At 45.5% G+C, this 16961-nt stretch overlaps 1 protein-coding gene across 5 annotated transcripts in view; it reads left to right on the forward strand.

Annotated features, from left to right (window-relative positions):
- Positions 1–16961, forward strand: part of PPP1R12C (protein phosphatase 1 regulatory subunit 12C) — a 94880-nt gene that overhangs the window by 25396 nt on the left and 52523 nt on the right. For all 5 annotated transcript variants that reach the window (XM_040432532.1, XM_040432518.1, XM_040432547.1 and 2 more), the window contains exon 2: positions 12023–12153. In XM_040432532.1, the coding sequence (XP_040288466.1) occupies positions 12023–12153 (131 nt within the window). The remainder of the gene's footprint in view (positions 1–12022; positions 12154–16961) is intronic.

Raw genomic sequence — 16961 nt, forward strand, 5'->3', positions numbered from 1 at the left:
TATGCCAGGGTGGTAGAATGGGCTAAGGACTGGTCACAAGCAGCTGGGAACGGAGACAACTCCTCCTCAGATCAGGAGGATCACTCCACAGACGAAGAGGGGGAGAAAAATTATGGCCGCCAGGTTCCTCTGCCCCAAACAAAAGCTCGAGGAAAAGAAACCCCTCATAAATACACTGAAAAGGAGCCTATAGATATTATGGAAGCAGTAGCTAGCTGCAATAATACCCTAAGAGCCCTCAACCTCCAGGTGGGCAGCCTAAGAGAAGATATATCCCTGATTAGGCATGACCTACACAAAATCAATGAAACAACCTCAGAGCTTGAAAAAGGGTGTCGGAGATAGCAGATGATACTAAACCTCTCAAAGTGGCGGCTAAGGTGACGGCAAGAGATGTGGCAGCCCTATTTGCCAAGACAGACTATCTGTAAAATGGATCACGCCGCAACAACTTCAGAATAGTGGGTGTCCCGGAAAAAACAGGGGACAAATGCCACGGAGTACATTGAAAAATGGCTGCATCAGCTATTTCAGGATAAAGGTCTGTCCTCATTATATTCTGTAGAAAGGGCACATCGGGTACCCACAAGACCACTACCTCCTGGGAGGCCACCGAGACCTATCCTGGCCAAAATACTACACTTTAAAGACAGGGATACCATTCTGCGGCAGTCATGGGACAACGTGGACCTGGTCATTAATAGAGCAAAAATTTCCATCTTCCCGGACTATTACACAGAGGTCCAGAAGAAGCGTGCAAGGTTCCTGGATGTCAAGAAGAGACTTGGGAACCTACAAATTCCATACTCCGGTTATTCCCGGCCAAACTGAAAGTAGTGGCACTGGGATCTACCAGGTTCTTTGAGGACCCAGAAGAGGCGACACATTGGTTGGCCTGCCATGAAAATCAATTGAAAGTGCTGGATACGGATGCCTGAGAAGATCATCTCTGGGAACTTAGGGCCAGATTTATCATTAGCTCAAGTCAGAATAATGGAGTGAAAAAGTTTTTTGCGCAATCGCTAAAACTGCGCAAACTTTTTCGACTTTATTCTGCTCTGCACTATGCTCGCCAGTTTTCTGAAAGTGGGCGTGTTTTCTTATGTAAATGAATCTCTAGACAGATTTACTATTGCGACTATTTAAAAAGTCGCAAAAAATGTGCATTTTCACTCCAGTGAGGACGATACTTATCTTATGAGACTTTTTAACAGAACATGCGACTTTTTCGTAAAGACGTGCGACTTTTGTAAAGCTGCTTACTGACAAACTGCTACCGTCAAACCACATTTATTACAGTCTTAAAGGGCCGATCATAAATCTGACTTGGCTAAAACGGACTTTAGCCATATGTGAAAGTGGAGTGAGCTGTCAGAGTAATGATAAATCTGGCCCTATGTCTCAATGTTTTTTTTTTTTTTTTGTTTTTTTTATGCAAAGTGAAGAGGGACCTTTCATCTGTTGCTGCTTCCACTGATGGGACTTTATGAATATAGATAATATGTCGGTTCCTCTGTAACAGGAGCGTGGGTAGTGCACTACAAGTGCAACTCAAGAAGTTTCTAATTCATATCTTGCTCTTAAAGAGGACCTTTCACTACTCTACAAACTAAAAACGAACTATATCAGTGGGCAGAGCGGCGCCCAGGGGTCCCCCTGCACTTACTAGTATGTCTGGGCGCCGCTCCGTTCGCCCGGTGTCTGCGCTCCCTCTGTTGTACTGGAGTGATTTCTTGTATGAGGCGTGTCCCTTGCTGCAGCGCTGGCCAATCGCAGCGCACAGCTCATAGCCAGGCTATGAGCTGTGCGCTGCGATTGGCCAGCGCTGCAGCAAGGGACCCGCCTCATACAAGAAATCACTCCAGTACAACAGAGCGAGCGCAGACACCGGGCGAACGGAGCGGCGCCCAGACATACTAGTAAGTGCAGGGGTCCCCTGGGCGCCGCTCTGCCCACTGATATAGTTCGTTTTTAGTTTGTAGAGTAGTGAAAGGTCCTCTTTAAGAGCAGTTAAATATTGCAAAGTTGTATAAGCTGTTTCAGAAGGTGGGAATTTGAGTTAAGGAAAGCCCTAGGGAAGAGCTGTTTAAAAATTATTCCTGTTGGAATAAATCTGTTATACAGGGGAGGGGTTTTGGGGGGAAAGGGAGGGGGGAGTACTCACTCCAACATAGGTATAGGGTCTTCATCACATTATATGGTTTATATCAAGACTGACACGCATGACTAGGATACTCAGCTGGAATGTGAGGTATGGCTGACACGCACAAGCGTCATAGTATTTTCAATTATCTACTGCTTTTTCACCCAGCTATCTGCTGTATACAAGAAATGCACCTAACCAAGGATACTTTACATTGGTTAAAAAAGCCTTGGATAAGTTATGGAGCTCATGCGGTGTTATCCTCACTTTCCAGGGGAGTAAGTATATTAGTACATAAGGACATTAGATTTGAATGTATTAAAGGGAATCTGTCACCTATTTTGACCATATAAAACTGTTAACATAGCAATGTGCAATAAAGTACCTTCATTCCTGCATGTGTCCTCTTTCTTTTATTCAACTTTTATTCAGATGAAAAAGCGATTTTTCTGATATGCTAATTAAGCCTCAAGGTGCCCAGAGGGGCGTTATTACTCTCCTCTAGTGCCCAGTAACACCCCCCTGCAGTGCCCAGCCCACCTTTCTTCCAAGCCCAGCACACCTCCTAAGAAATAAATTTACTTCCCCATCCTTGCTGAACGGCACCGCCCCCTCCACTACGTCATGTAATATATTCACCCCATCTGTTGCGGAGCTTCACGGTATACCCTTAATATCTTCACTTAAATCCCCTTGTAGCTGAAGAAGCAGGTCAATATCCAAGAGACAATTTCCCCAGTGACTGGACGACACACAGTTTGGGAGTCAACTGACTTTACTAGGCATGCGCACCTGGTTTCAAACCCCCAACAGCCTCATTTACATACAATACATAGATTACTATGGTACAAGGAAAAGGGGGGAGGGGAAGAGGTACAGACAAGAAAGACATTCTGTAAGTGGCTAGGTTTGCCACAATGCTCCCCCAGAACCAAGCCGGCATACACAGTCTGATCCCAACGGATCGGCTTGGGGATGTCCGGAGGAGCGCTCACAGATCACTTTTCAAGTTCAGTTTGTCTGGATAACCCGTCGGCGTTGCCATTTTGCTTCCCAGGGCGGTAGTGGATGGTAAAGTCAAAAGGCTGCAGCGCCAAACTCCAGCGCAGCAGCCGGGCATTGTCTCCTGACACCCTGTTCAGCCACACCAATGGGTTGTGATCTGTGAGTAAGGAAAAGGGTTGTCCGTACAAATAGGGCTGCAGCTTTTTAAGGGCCCACACCACGGCCAGACATTCTTTTTCTATGGCGGCGTAGCTTACTTCCCGGGGTAAAAGTTTTCTGCTTAAGTAAGCCACTGGATGCTCGCCGCCATCTGCTCCGACTTGGCTCAGTACTGCCCCCAATCCAAACATAGAAGCGGCTGTGTGGACGAGAAAGCGTTTAGTTGGATCAGGGGCGGCAAGTACAGGTGAATTCACAAGAGCCGTTTTTAGTTGCTGGAATGCCTGCTCACACTCTGGGGTCCAGACTACTATCTTAGGGAGATTCTTGCGGGTCAAATCGGTGAGGGGTTTGGCCAGGGTACTGTAGTTGGGTACAAATTTACGGTAGTATCCTGCGGTACCTAGGAATGCCAGTACTTGAGTTTTGGTATGAGGGGGTTGGCCATTTGGCTACAGCCTCTACCTTAGCCAGTTCGGGTTTTTGTTGGCCGCTCCCTACCCGGTGTCCTAGGTATTGGACTTCTGCCATCCCTATATGGCACTTACTGGGTTTCAGAGTTAATCCTGCCTCCCTAATACGGTCTAGTACGGCTCCTATGTGGGTCAGGTGTTCAGTCCAGGAGTGGCTGAAGATCGCTATATCATCTAGATAGGCGCAAGCGTACTCCTGGAACCCATCCAATAGCCGATCCACCATCCTCTGAAAAGTAGCCGGAGCGTTTTTCATCCCGAATGGCATGACCTTAAACTGGTACAGGCCAAACGGGGTGACAAACGCCGACTTAGGGATGGCGTCTTCGGCTAGGGGAATCTGCCAATACCCCTTACAAAGATCTATTGTGGTGAGGTATTGGCCCCTGGCCATTTTGTCCAGGAGCTCGTCTATCCGGGGCATAGCGTAGGCATCGGATACGGTCTTATCATTAAGCCTCCGGTAGTCTACGCAGAAGCGGGTAGTCCCATCCCGCTTCGGCACCAGAACTACTGGGGAAGCCCAAGGGCTTTCAGAGTGCTCTATGACTCCTAGTTGTAGCATTTCTTCTATTTCCTTGCGCATATTATCCTTTACGGATTCAGGTATGCGGTAAGGAGGTTGGCGGAGAGGGGTCTGCCCTGGTGTTTCTACTCTGTGGGTGGCTAACGGGGTGTACCCGGGGAGATTAGAAAAAGTGGTTCCTTTTTCCCTTATTAGACTATGAGCCTGCGCCCTTTCCTGGGGACTCAGCTGTTCGCCTAACTGAACCTCTTCCAGGTCCTCTTTCTGGCCCTCTTTCTCTAGGAGGTCTGGGAGAGGTAAATTGTCAAAGTCCTCTGCGGCAGTTGGTGGGTGACCTCTGCAGTGAACTGGGTGCCCCTATCCGATATAATCTCCTGGGGAAATCCCATACGGGAGAATATTCGCATAAGGGCATCGGCTATAGTCTCTGCATGTACGTTGGTCAACGCCACTGCCTCTGGGTATCTAGTGGCGTAGTCCACTACGGTCAAGATGTATTTCTTGCCGGAGGGACTGGGTTTCGCTAGGGGTCCTATTATGTCTACAGCTACTCGACTGAAGGGTTCTTCAATTATGGGCAGGGATCTGAGTTTGGCTTTATAGCGATCCCCTCTCTTTTCTACCCTCTGGCAGGTATCGCATGTTTGACAGTATTGTCTAATATCCTTCGAGATACCTGGCCAGAAGAAGTTCTGCGTTAGCCGATGTTTCGTTCGGCTGATTCCTAAATGCCCTGATAATGGTATATCGTGCGTGATGCGTAGCAACTCTTGTCTATACTTTCGGGGTACCACTAACTGCTTAGTGGGCACGGGTATGGACCCTGCTACTACCTTCTCGGCATAGCGGTATCTGAGACCTTTGTCCCAAGCATATCTCTCTCCCTCCAACCCTCCTTGGTCCTTATTTATCCTATCTTTTTATATACCTGCAGGGAGGGATCTAAGGCCACCTCACTGCCAAATTCCAGGGGGGCATCCCAGGGTAGAATAGGAGGGGTGTGTGGCATATTGTTTACCTGAGCCTCAGAGTGATCGGAAAGAGCCGTGGTGCATGCTTGCTGCCGGGTAACAACCAGGTAGGCCTCTTGGATAGTTGGTTGAGGGACAAAAGCAGAGGTGAGCTCCCCCAAGTCGTTGCCCAAAATAACATCAGCGGGCAAATCCTGCATAATTCCCACCTCCACGTTTCCATGCCCTGCCCCCCAATTCAAATGCACCTTGGCAGTGGGAACTTTGTAAATTGCTCCCCCTGCCACCCGTACAGCTACACAGTCTCCGGTGAGGGTGTGCTTAGGCACCAAATGATTTCGGACCAGGGTTAACGTGGCCCCAGAGTCACGTAATCCTTGTATATTCTTCCCCTCCATGTGTACCACCTGGCGGTGCCCTTGGCGGTTGTCTGAGGCGGCTTGTATGGGGTTTACCTCGTGTAGGATCCCCAGAGGCTCTTCTATTGAGGTGACTGTGGATGTTGGGAGCACAGATTCTCTTTGGCAGCAGTGTACTGCAGCCCGATTGGGGGGAGGAGGACCCTGGTGGTTCCAGTTCTGGCGAGGTCGGTTACCTGGGCAGTCTCTCTGGATGTGCCCCTGTTGGTTGCAGGTGCGGCAGCGGATCGGTGGTCGGGTATTGTACCTAGGAGGGTACGGGTTGTGACTCGCGGCTGGTCGTGGGTGAGCTAAGGTAGTCACTGCTGGCAGAGGGGTGGTAGATCCATACGTGGTCCAGTGTGGTGTGCGTTGATCTCGCCTGGTGTCTTGGAACTCGTCAGCTAGCTTGGCTGCCTCTGGTAGGGTACGGGGTTTGCGATCTCGTACCCAATTTTGAAGTTCTGTGGTTAGTCCATTAAAAAACTGCTCCATTACTATTAACTGGAACATCTCTTCCATAGTGGTGACCCGTGCCGCTTCCATCCACCCCTTGGCGGCTCGCTGTAGTCGGTGTGCCCATTCAGTGTGTGAGTCTTTTGTTTGTTTCTTGATGTCCCGGAATTTGAGTCGGTATGCCTCAGCGGTAATGGCATACCGTGCTAGGAGGGCTTGTTTGACTTTGTGATAATTCCTGATGTCTTCGTCTGGGACGGTCCGGTATGCCTCTGCGGCGCGGCCTGACAATCTACCTGCCAGCAGGGGTACTTGGTCGGCTGGGCTGATGTCGTGTAGCTGGCACAACCTTTCGAAATCCTGTAGGTATTCGTCAATATCACTTTCTCCTTCTGTGTAATTTATAAAAGCTTGGTAGGGAATCTTAGTTTTTCCCTGGGTAGTGCTGGTGGGCGCTGGGGCTCCTTCCCCGACTCGCTGAATAGCGCTTTGCTTCGCTACAATGTACTCATGTACTTCTGCTATCAGTCTTTCTAGTGTCTCCACGGAGGGGGTGTTTGGGTAAAAAGCTAACCTGCTATTGAGCTCTCTTGTAAATTCTGTTGGCTCTGTCTCCTGTGGAGCTGCCGCAGTGGTCGCTCTGTCCCCCTCCATGAGTTTGGCCACAAGAGTAGCTTTAGTTTTGTTGCTGGCTATTCTTCCCCTTGCTTCCAATAATTCCTTTAACGTAGTTCGTTTCAATGTTGCATAATTCGTCTCCATTCACCGTTCGTTCGAATGACTGCACATATTCTCGAACTCCAGTATATCCGAATGGCTGTTTCAACGAACTGCTGCTTTGCTGTGCTGCAAGGCTTGTATCCCGCCGCTTGCCACCAATTGTTGCGGAGCTTCACGGTATACCCTTAATATCTTCACTTAAATCCCCTTGTAGCTGAAGAAGCAGGTCAATAACCAAGAGACAATTTCCCCAGGGACTGGACGACACACAGTTTGGGAGTCAACTGACTTTACTAGGCATGCGCACCTGGTTTCAAACTGCCAACAGCCTCATTTACATACACTACATAGATTACTATGGTACAAGGAAAAGGGGGAGGGGAAGAGGTACAGACAAGAAAGACATTCTGTAAGTGGCTAGGTTTGCCACACCATCATCCTTGTGTCCTCCTTTCTTGGCCTCCGAAATCCCGCGCTGGCGCAGTATCGCTGACTGCCTGCGCCTGTACGATACTCCGGCTCCTGAGGGCAACAGCGCTCTGATTACGTCACTGGGCTCGGCGCATGCCCAGTGACACTATTAAGGCTGTTGCTCTCAGGAGCCGTAGGATTGGACAGGTGTAGGGTGGAGGGATCTGGAAGATCCCCGCGAGATTCATCACTGTGCAATATCATGACAGAGGTGGGTTTACTGGATGTATGGAGACTGAGGCACCCGACAGTACATGAATACTCTTGTAGCTCGTCCACATACTGCACTTTGCACTGGTGAACGTTGGGATGTTTCCGATTAATTATCTTCCCCGGTCGATTTCAGACCATTTTATACTGAAAGTGGAGCTGGACATTGGGAAGGCTAGAATAGGGCCGAAAATATGGAAATGCAATGCAGTTTGGTTGCAAATTCTGGGGACCTGACAAATGACTTTATCCCTTAAAGAATATTTTACTTTTAATACAGGCACGTCGTCTCCTCATGCGGTATGAGATGCTATGAAAGCATATCTGAGGGGGCTATTAAGTCCATTAGTGCACATAAATCTAGATCTAAAGCAGAGGATGTTAGGGTGCACAGGGAGGCGGAAAGGGCGTTTGGGGTAACGCCTACCCAAGATACCAGTAGGGCATTAAAAGAGGCGCATCTTCTGAAGGTCGCAGACAGAAAACATAACTTTTATAAACTACGCACATTTGCAGAAGGTGAAAGTGTAGGGCACACACTATCGGTTATTTCCAGGGCTCAGCAGGGTTCTTCATGCATTGTGGAATTGTTGGATTCTCAGGGGAGGTCGTGTACAACTACAGGAGACATTCTGGGAGTGTTGCAGGGGTTTTACTTCTCTTTATATGCCTCCCAAGACTGCCAATTCTGAGGAGGAGATATTACAATTCCTTAAGGTACTTTCACACTAGCGTTTTTCTTTTCCGGCATAGAGTTCCGTCACAGGGGCTCTATACCGGAAAAGAACTGATCAGTTTTATCCTAATGCATTCTGAATGGAGAGTAATCCGTTCAGGATGTCTTCAGTTCAGTCGTTTTGACTGATCAGGCAAAAGATAAAACCGTAGCATGCCACGGTTTTATCTCCGGCGAAATAAACTGAAGACTTGCCTGAATGCCGGATTCGGCATTTTTCCCCATAGGAATGTATTAATGCTGGATCCGGCATTCAAAATACCGGAATGCTGGATCCGTCCTTCCGGCCTGCGCATGCGCAGACCGGTAAAAATGTAAAAAAAAAAAATACAAGACGGATCCTTCTGTCCGCATGACAAGCGGAGAGACTGATCCGTTCTTGCAATGCATCCGGATCCGTCTCACAAATGCTTTCAGTCGCATCAAAATCGGCATATCCGGCGGGCAGTTCCGACTATGGAACTGCCCGCCGGATCACACTGCCGCAAGTGTTAAAGTAGCCTTAGGGAAGCAAATTTACCCACACTTTCAAGCAGAGGAGAGGGAACAACTAGAGGAGCCTCTATCCCTGTGGAGACATATGAGATTTCAGGGCATTTTATTACCAGAACTACTGAAGGTCTTTAACTATTCATTGGAGGTGGGCTGTCTTCCAGCTTCTATGCGGGAGGCCCTTGTAGTAGTGATACCAAAACCAGGGAAGCATCCAAGACTTCCCGACTCATACAGGCCAATATCCCTCCTAATGTCGGATGTTAAGTTGTTAGCAAAGGTTCTGGCAAAAAGACTATCGAAGGTTATACTTGGCATAATACATCCTGACCAAACGGGCTTTATGCACCAAAAATCTACAGCTATCAACATTCGCAGAGTATATACTAGCTTACAAATCCAGACCGATAACTGTGGAGATGGGGCTGTTTTGTCTCTTGACGTGGCTAAGGCCTTTGACAGTTTGGAATGGGAATACCTCTGGTACGTTGAGTTGTATGGGCTTTAGACAACGGTTCATTAAATGGGTGCAAGTCTTATAATCTGACCCGAGAGCACGTATTAGGGCTAACGGAAGTGTGTCTACCTACATCCAACTGGCTAGGGGTACCAGACAGGGCTGCCCACTATCTCCCCCGTCCTCTTTGCGATTTTCCATTGAGCCTCTAGCTGCGGTGGTGTGTAGGTCCCCAGACATAAAGGGGTTCCAATATGGGCTGATAAATAATAAAATTGCTCTATACGCTTATGACGCTCTTCTGTTTTTGGGAGATACGACATCTTCCCTATCGGCAGCTATGTCTCTGTTAGACAAGTTTGGCAGTCTGTCGGGCCCTAATATTAACTGGCAAAAATCAGCACTAATGCCTATTGATGGCCAAGCGGTATCTGAGGTAGCTAGCGCTCATAATATCCCCTGTGTAAACAATAGTAAATATCTAGGAATACAGAATTCACCCAGGACTAACGATTTTGAAGAGTTAAACCTATCCCCCTTGCTTGTGAAATTTAGAAAGAAGACTAAAGCATGGAGTAAATAGTTTCTCTCCATTGTGGGTAGAATGAACCATCTTAAAATGGTGATGACGCCCCGATATGGTTACCTTTGGACAGGTTTCATAAAATTAACTCTATTTAGAGAACTTATATGGAGAGGAGGCAGCCCAAGGATTAAACTGGAAACATTACAATACTCCAAAACGGCTGGGGGTTTAGCAGTACCAAATCCTTGGATCTATTACCTAGCAGCACAATGTCAGCATCTAAAGGGTTGGAAAGACTTTTCACTGGCGGATAGGACTATTCAGATCCTACAGCAAAGATTGGGAAAGAAGGACTTAATGTGGATACTGGAAGGGGCGAGGAGAGGTACTCTGGAGGATAATATCCCTTTGATAGGCCTCATGAGGAGAGTATGGGCGAAAGTCAGGCAGCTGAGAGGCGTTACGGGAGTAAGTGAACTAGCTCCGATCTGGAACAACTCCCTTCTTCCAGAGTTCATTTCACGGTCAGGCTTTCAGGGATGGGAAAATAAACAGATTCATAGGATTGGGGATTTAGTAGAAGGTGATAAGTTTAAATCATTTACCGATATACAGGAAAAATTCCAGATTCCTCGAACGAGTTTTTACCAATATCTACAGCTACGCCATGCGTAATATACTATGAGGAAAAAACGTAGTACCATCATTAAAATAGATATCGCCCAAAAACTAATCCTTACAGGAAGTGTAGAGAGGCTTGAGATCTATGCTTTATCCAATGTTGCTGGATAAATTCCTAATTTCTCATCCGTTGACTCCAATGAAAAAGTGGGAGAAAGACCTGGGGGAGATATCACAATGGGAAGATATTTTAGAGGCAATTCCGTTGACTTCATTGAGCAGGGGAAACTATCCCAACTTTTCATCATCCACAGAGTATATAAAACACCAGTATTCTTAAAACACGTTGGGGTCAGAACGGACGCCTGTTGCCCGAGATGTAATCTGGTACCAGCGGATATGGTTCATATGTTATGGAATTGTAAAAGCTTCGATAGGTACTGGACAGGTATATTAGAGATCATATACCAAAATCTGGCAGTTAGGGTAGAGAGACCCTAAAATATGTATTTTGGGATATGTATCTGAAGTAGGAACGGATGATTATAGCAAGATGGCAGTGGGTAGATTGTTGTATGTGGCCAGAAAACTGATTGCACTATGTTGGATACAGTCTAGCCCCCCCCCAACATTGGAGGAATTTATGGTCAAAGTCAACAATATGCTGATCTGTGAAAAAGCTATATTCCTGAAAAGAGGGTGTCCGCAAAAGTTTGATAAACTATGGAATAAATGGTTGTCCAAGAGCAGGGTGGATTTGATTTTAAATCAAACTGATTTAAATCACTAGTCAGTAAGGCTTGATTTAAATCATAGTTTTCTACATAAAGACTAATTCTTGCTGGTATAACTTAGAATATGCAAGTAGATGAAGAAGATTTTTAGAATAACTTTTCATATTAGGTTGATTCTGCATTCATAGGTTTGTAGAAGTTAGGATTAAGGTATTTTTCTCACCTCTGTTCATGTTATAAAATTTTTGCTGTGAAGAAGAGGCATGTGATCTCTGCTGAGTCTAATTCAGTTTTGAGAACTGCAAAAGTAAACCAAGCATCTGTGATAATATCTTGTAGGCAGAGAAACTTACCAATAATCTTACAAAAACCTCTGGAAGAGCATGACATTGTGAATGGATTAATGGAATTTATTTACCAAAAAACATATACAGCCATAATTAAAAAAAACGAATCTTTAGTTCATGATGGAATAACCTTTTGGATGGTAATATATTTTCCTCCAAAAAGCATTTTTATATAAACAAAAAAATCAGATTTAAATAAACAAAAAAAAAATCATTGTATGTGTGTGTGTATATATATATATATATATATATATATATATATATATATATATATATATATATATATATTATTACGCAAGATTGTACCAAGTAGATTTATTTTTCTGTATTAAGAAATAAAAAAATAGGATTATTGTACACTATTATGTATACTTTGTTAATAAAAAAAAAGATTTGATTCAAAACGAGGAGTGGATTGAAAAAAAAAGGTGAAGTTGTATCTTGTGGTGATCCACACCTGATTTTGGCTTCCAAAACTGCATCAAAAAGCCTGAACGTGTGGCAGCACCCTTACTGAATCCTTTCAATCCCTTCTCCCTGAGTTATTTCTTGACAGTGTCATTTTGTTCTTCCATAGGCGTGCATAGATGAAAACCTAGAAGTGGTAGAATTCCTAGTAAACCACGGGGCCAATGTGAATCAAGCGGACAACGAAGGATGGACGCCTTTACATGTCGCGGCCTCTTGTGGCTACATGGAAATTGCAGAGTGAGTATAGCTTAATAATATCATGTCAAAATAATGTCCTCCTAGAAGAAGGTTCTAGTAGCAGGGCCCGATTTTGCCCCGTCAGTGAGATTTGTCTGTAGCACATCATTACAACTATTAAGCCATCCTGTTGGCAATGTCTTCTCTAAATAAAGCCACTAGTGCAATGGCCCACTGGATATGTAGCTTGCACCAGAAACTGGTGCAGATTTGAGTTTCTGACGCACTGGACCTCCAGAGACGCACCTAATTTATTAAGAGGCATCCATAAATTAGGTGCATCTTACTTCAGGGCACGGAGATCAAGACTGGCGTATGGAAGCACCAGTTTTGATAAATGTCCCCTTAGTGTCCTGCTCTGGCTCATATAGGTCACTTCCAAGCAGTGGACGTCAGAGGTCGCACTACGTTTTTTCCGGAAGGCTTAAAATACTCCCCTTACCATTTTTGAGGAGTATTTTAGGCGAGGAGGAGTTAGGGTTGTCACGATACAAAATTGCAATACTCAATACCATGCGAAAAAACTAAAACGACAAAAAAGCCATGTGCATTTCACATTTTATGGGACGTCCGGCCCATAATCTAACAGTCCTATCCTATTTTTTGGGGGAGCAAGGTGCCAAAAAAAGGCGAATCGCGCATTTATTTTTTATTTTTTCTGTTACTCCGTTCGCCGCATAGGATATATATATTTTTTTATTTTAACAGCTTGCACTTTTTGGGGCGTGGCGATATGTAATATGTTTATTTATTGTTTATTTTATATGTAAAATTGGGAAAGGGGGTGATTTATACTTAATATTTTGGTGCTTGTTGTTTACTTTTTATTTAATAACTATTTCCCCCTTAGGGGCTAGAATCTGGGATCTTTTCATCCCTTGTCCTATTCACCCTGATAGAGCTCTATTAGGGTGAATAGGAGCTCACACTCTCCCTGCTGCCCTGTGCATAGTACACACAGCAGCAGGGAGCTTACCATGGCAGCCAGGGCTTCAGTATTGTCCTGGCTGCCATGGTAACTGTTCGGAGTCCTGCGATTACTCTGCTGGGGCTCCAATCAGAAGCTGCCACTGCACCAGCAATGAATGAAGAGGAGGGGACCCTGTGGCCACTGCCACCAATTATAATGTTGGGGGGAGGGGGGGGGGGTTCACTGCACCACACCACCAATAATAAGTAACCTTTTAATACAAATACAGAATGCGGGTGCCGGCTGCAGAATCATATAGCAGTCACCCAGCCTCTATGACAGGGGACTGCGATCCGTGGCAGTTAACCCACCCCGGGTGCCAGCTATGTGATTCTGCAGCCGGCACCCGCCTTCTATATTTGTATTAAAAGTTTACTTATCATTGGTGGCGCAGTGGCCACAGCTCGTCCCCTCCTCATCCCTTCTCTTCTTATTGGCAGCAGCGGCACAGGGGGAGGGAGGGAGAGACTCCTCCCCTGTGCTGCTGAGGAGAACATGAAGCGCGCCGAGAGCGCAGCCTAGTATCCGTAAATGTCATATCCTAGTATCGAATGGATACCAGTACATATGTATCGATTGGGTATCGATAATTTGATGCCTGGTGCAACCTTAGGAAGGAGTATGAAACTTGAAATAATAGAAATAACCAATAGTAGGCCTACATAATGTTAAGGGCTTGTTCACATCTGCGTTGGAGGCTCTGTACGAAGCTCTGTCGCAGATTCTGTCAAAGACCAGACAAAAAAAACTTACATGCAGGACTTTATCTGGTAAAGACAGAAGCCTGAACAGAAACTGAATAGACTCCGTGACAGTAAATGGAGTCTGTTCATCTCAGTTATGTACCTGATCCAACATTTCCATTATTTTCATTGTTTTGCTCATCTGACGGGGCAAAACAACAGAAATAAATAGTGGTGGTGTGAACGGGGCCTAAGAGGTGGGTATGCAGGGAACCGTTACTTGTCTTAATAACAGCAGGCTGTTATAGCAAAGTGATAAAGTATAGTCCAGTATAGTGGCTCTCCCCTGTACTTTATCACAAGTCAGACAGGTCAGTCATAACAGTGACCGCTCCCCTGGCAGAATCAGTAGGCTGCAACAGCCCTCTGGTTTTAGGTGGCATACAGCTGCACATAGGTCTATGGGAGCTACAGGCAGGGTCCCATTAGCACTGGGACCCGTCCTTGTCCACACCAGTGGATCCTATGACATGTTACTTGGGAGTGAAGCAGCGATTCATTTCCAGCCTCAGTACTGCAGAAAGGCATGAGAGCCACAGCAGGGCACCGGCCTTCCTGCCTCTCACAAACCCCACTGCCCTCCACATATGCACAGGGCAACTTCAGAACACCAGTGCCAGGGGCATGCCCCCTCCTCTTCTCAGAGCATACACACACTGGTGGCTGCAGTGCCACAGCTGCTCTGTGCCCATACACCATGGATAAATACACATACTGTAGAGATAGTACATGGTGCCCTCCTCCCCACAGCGCCTTGCACCACAGGAGAAGAGGAGCTAACTTTTTTGACTGAGACAGAGCAATACCTTTGTCACCAAATTGCAGAATGAAAAGGGGAAATGCAAAGTTTCATTCGTGTGGGTCCTTCTTTCTTCTGACGGAACAGCCAGAGTTAATAGAGCTTGGTGCATGTGTGCAGATCAACAAGCTAAAGCTACCCAAGCTGTACCCACAATGCCCACACAATATGAAATGCGAACGGAAGGGAAAGGAAACGGGATGTAAGAGCTTACAGTAGGACGGGATTAGATCGACTGACGGGGCTAACAATGCGGGATGCTTTGCAGACAGCTCGGCATAGTCTGGTACTATACAAGTTCACGGCATCAGGTAAACCTCAGAACATTCCCTGCTCTAGTTCCTGCTCATGGTGCTCCGGGTGCTGTAGAGTGTGGGCAGCACCCACAGAGAGCTGCCCTTTGCAGATGGTGTGTGCACATATAGTTAGATCGCGCGCTGCAGCTTCAGAGCGGCGTGACGAATGGTCGGCAGCATGCTCAAACCAACCAATAACAAAGCTCCTTGCTGTAAGGTGCTTTGTTATTGGTTACTTCAGGCACAGGCAGCATCCCTGCGCTGCCCTGCCAGTCACAGCGCAGTCTTCACTGATGAATCATAGGGAAAAGTCTAAGGCGTATTGATATGCATTAGACTTTTTCCAGGGAGTAAAATGGCCTTGTACAGGCTTTATTGCTACACCTGACATCATTATGCCCCCATAGGCCGCATGAAAAGTCACTTTAAATATAAAACTTTCAGTAAAGTATAGTCAAAACAGTCTGTATCCTGCTGAGGGATAGCATTTTGCATTTAGTGAAAAAAATCATACTCTGATCTCCACGATTCACTTCCGGCTCCCTTCTGCAGTCTTCCAGTCTCTGGTCTGTAATTTCTGGATGAGGTCCCATGCGCTGCTGCAGCCAATGACTGGCCACTCGGGAACCCATCACCGCTGAGACCAGTCGTTGGCTGCAGCAGCAGCTCACGTCACCCCATCCAGATGATCACAGGCCAAAGAGCAGGTTAGTGTGAATTCCCCCCCCCCCCCTTTTTAAACCAGTTAAAATGGGCTCCTGGGCCTAGTTATAAACTACAATAAGGCCGGACAACCGCTTTAAGACTGATCTACACTGCTTTTTTTTTTTGTGTGATTTTTGGGGTTGCACTCTTGGCAATTGGTGATTCACGGTGTGATCTGATTCACTTGTGAGAGTGCACTGCTACATTGCAGTCTTTGCATGTGAAACACTTGTTGCGGCAATGTAGTCCCTACTTTAAAAGCACCTTAGTTCATAAAAAGTATAAGCACTCTTGTACACAGATCCTCCACACTCAACCTGTACAATAAAGGACCCTAGAAGTACTACTTTACAATTTTTCGGAAAATACAAATGGTGAAAGCAATAATAAATGATTCAAAAATACTTATGTCTGAAATAAAATATCTCATCAGGAATAAAAATAAAATATGGCTTTCTTAATTATATTTTTAAGAAATTTTTTTCATGTTCTGTAATGTGTTTAGTTTTTCATTTTTTTTTCCCTATTCCTTTGTGATTTTTTTTTCACATTTTACTATATTAAATGGCATCTGAAACTGGCTGACCTGTTACATGCGCATTGCTGAAAAAAATGAAGTTTTAATATATGCAAATGAGCCTCTAGGAGCAACAGGGGCGTTGCCGTTACACCTAGAGGCTCTGCTATAACTGTCTGTAACCGCTACGCATCAGAAAAATGCATATGGTTTTGCAAGATTTCATGTTAATGCTGCATTTCCTTCCAGCAAAGGAAAAAAATCTAATCGCACAACAAAACTGAATTACATGAATTACAAAATAGTTACATAAACATCTTTTTTTTTTTAATGATTATATTTTACTCATTTTGAACTACAAATAATTTTTTCAGTTGGTCTTTATTAAAAAATGTTCAGTCATTTTTGAGATACAAGGGTTAAAAATCAGTCTGTTTGCAAGCTGTCAGTCTGTTATTTTTTTTAATCCAGTCATCTGACGGCTCAGGTGTAGCACTCTCCTTCACTGACCTTATAAATGCTTATTGAAGCCATATTCTTATTAGGGTACTTTCACACTAGCGTTTTTCTTTTCTGGCATTGAGTTCCGTCCTAGGGGCTCAAATCCGGAAAAGAACTGATCAGTTTTATCCCCATGCATTCTGAATGGAGAGTCCGTCCTTCAGGATGTCTTCAGTTCAGTCTTTTTGACTGATCAGGCTTTTCAGAAAAACGTAGCATGCTGTATTTTTACCTCCGGCCAAAAATCCTGAACACTTTGACTGAACGCCGGATCCGG

This window comes from Bufo bufo, chromosome 1 (assembly GCF_905171765.1).
Source record: "Bufo bufo chromosome 1, aBufBuf1.1, whole genome shotgun sequence".
Taxonomy (NCBI): Eukaryota; Metazoa; Chordata; class Amphibia; order Anura; family Bufonidae; genus Bufo; species Bufo bufo.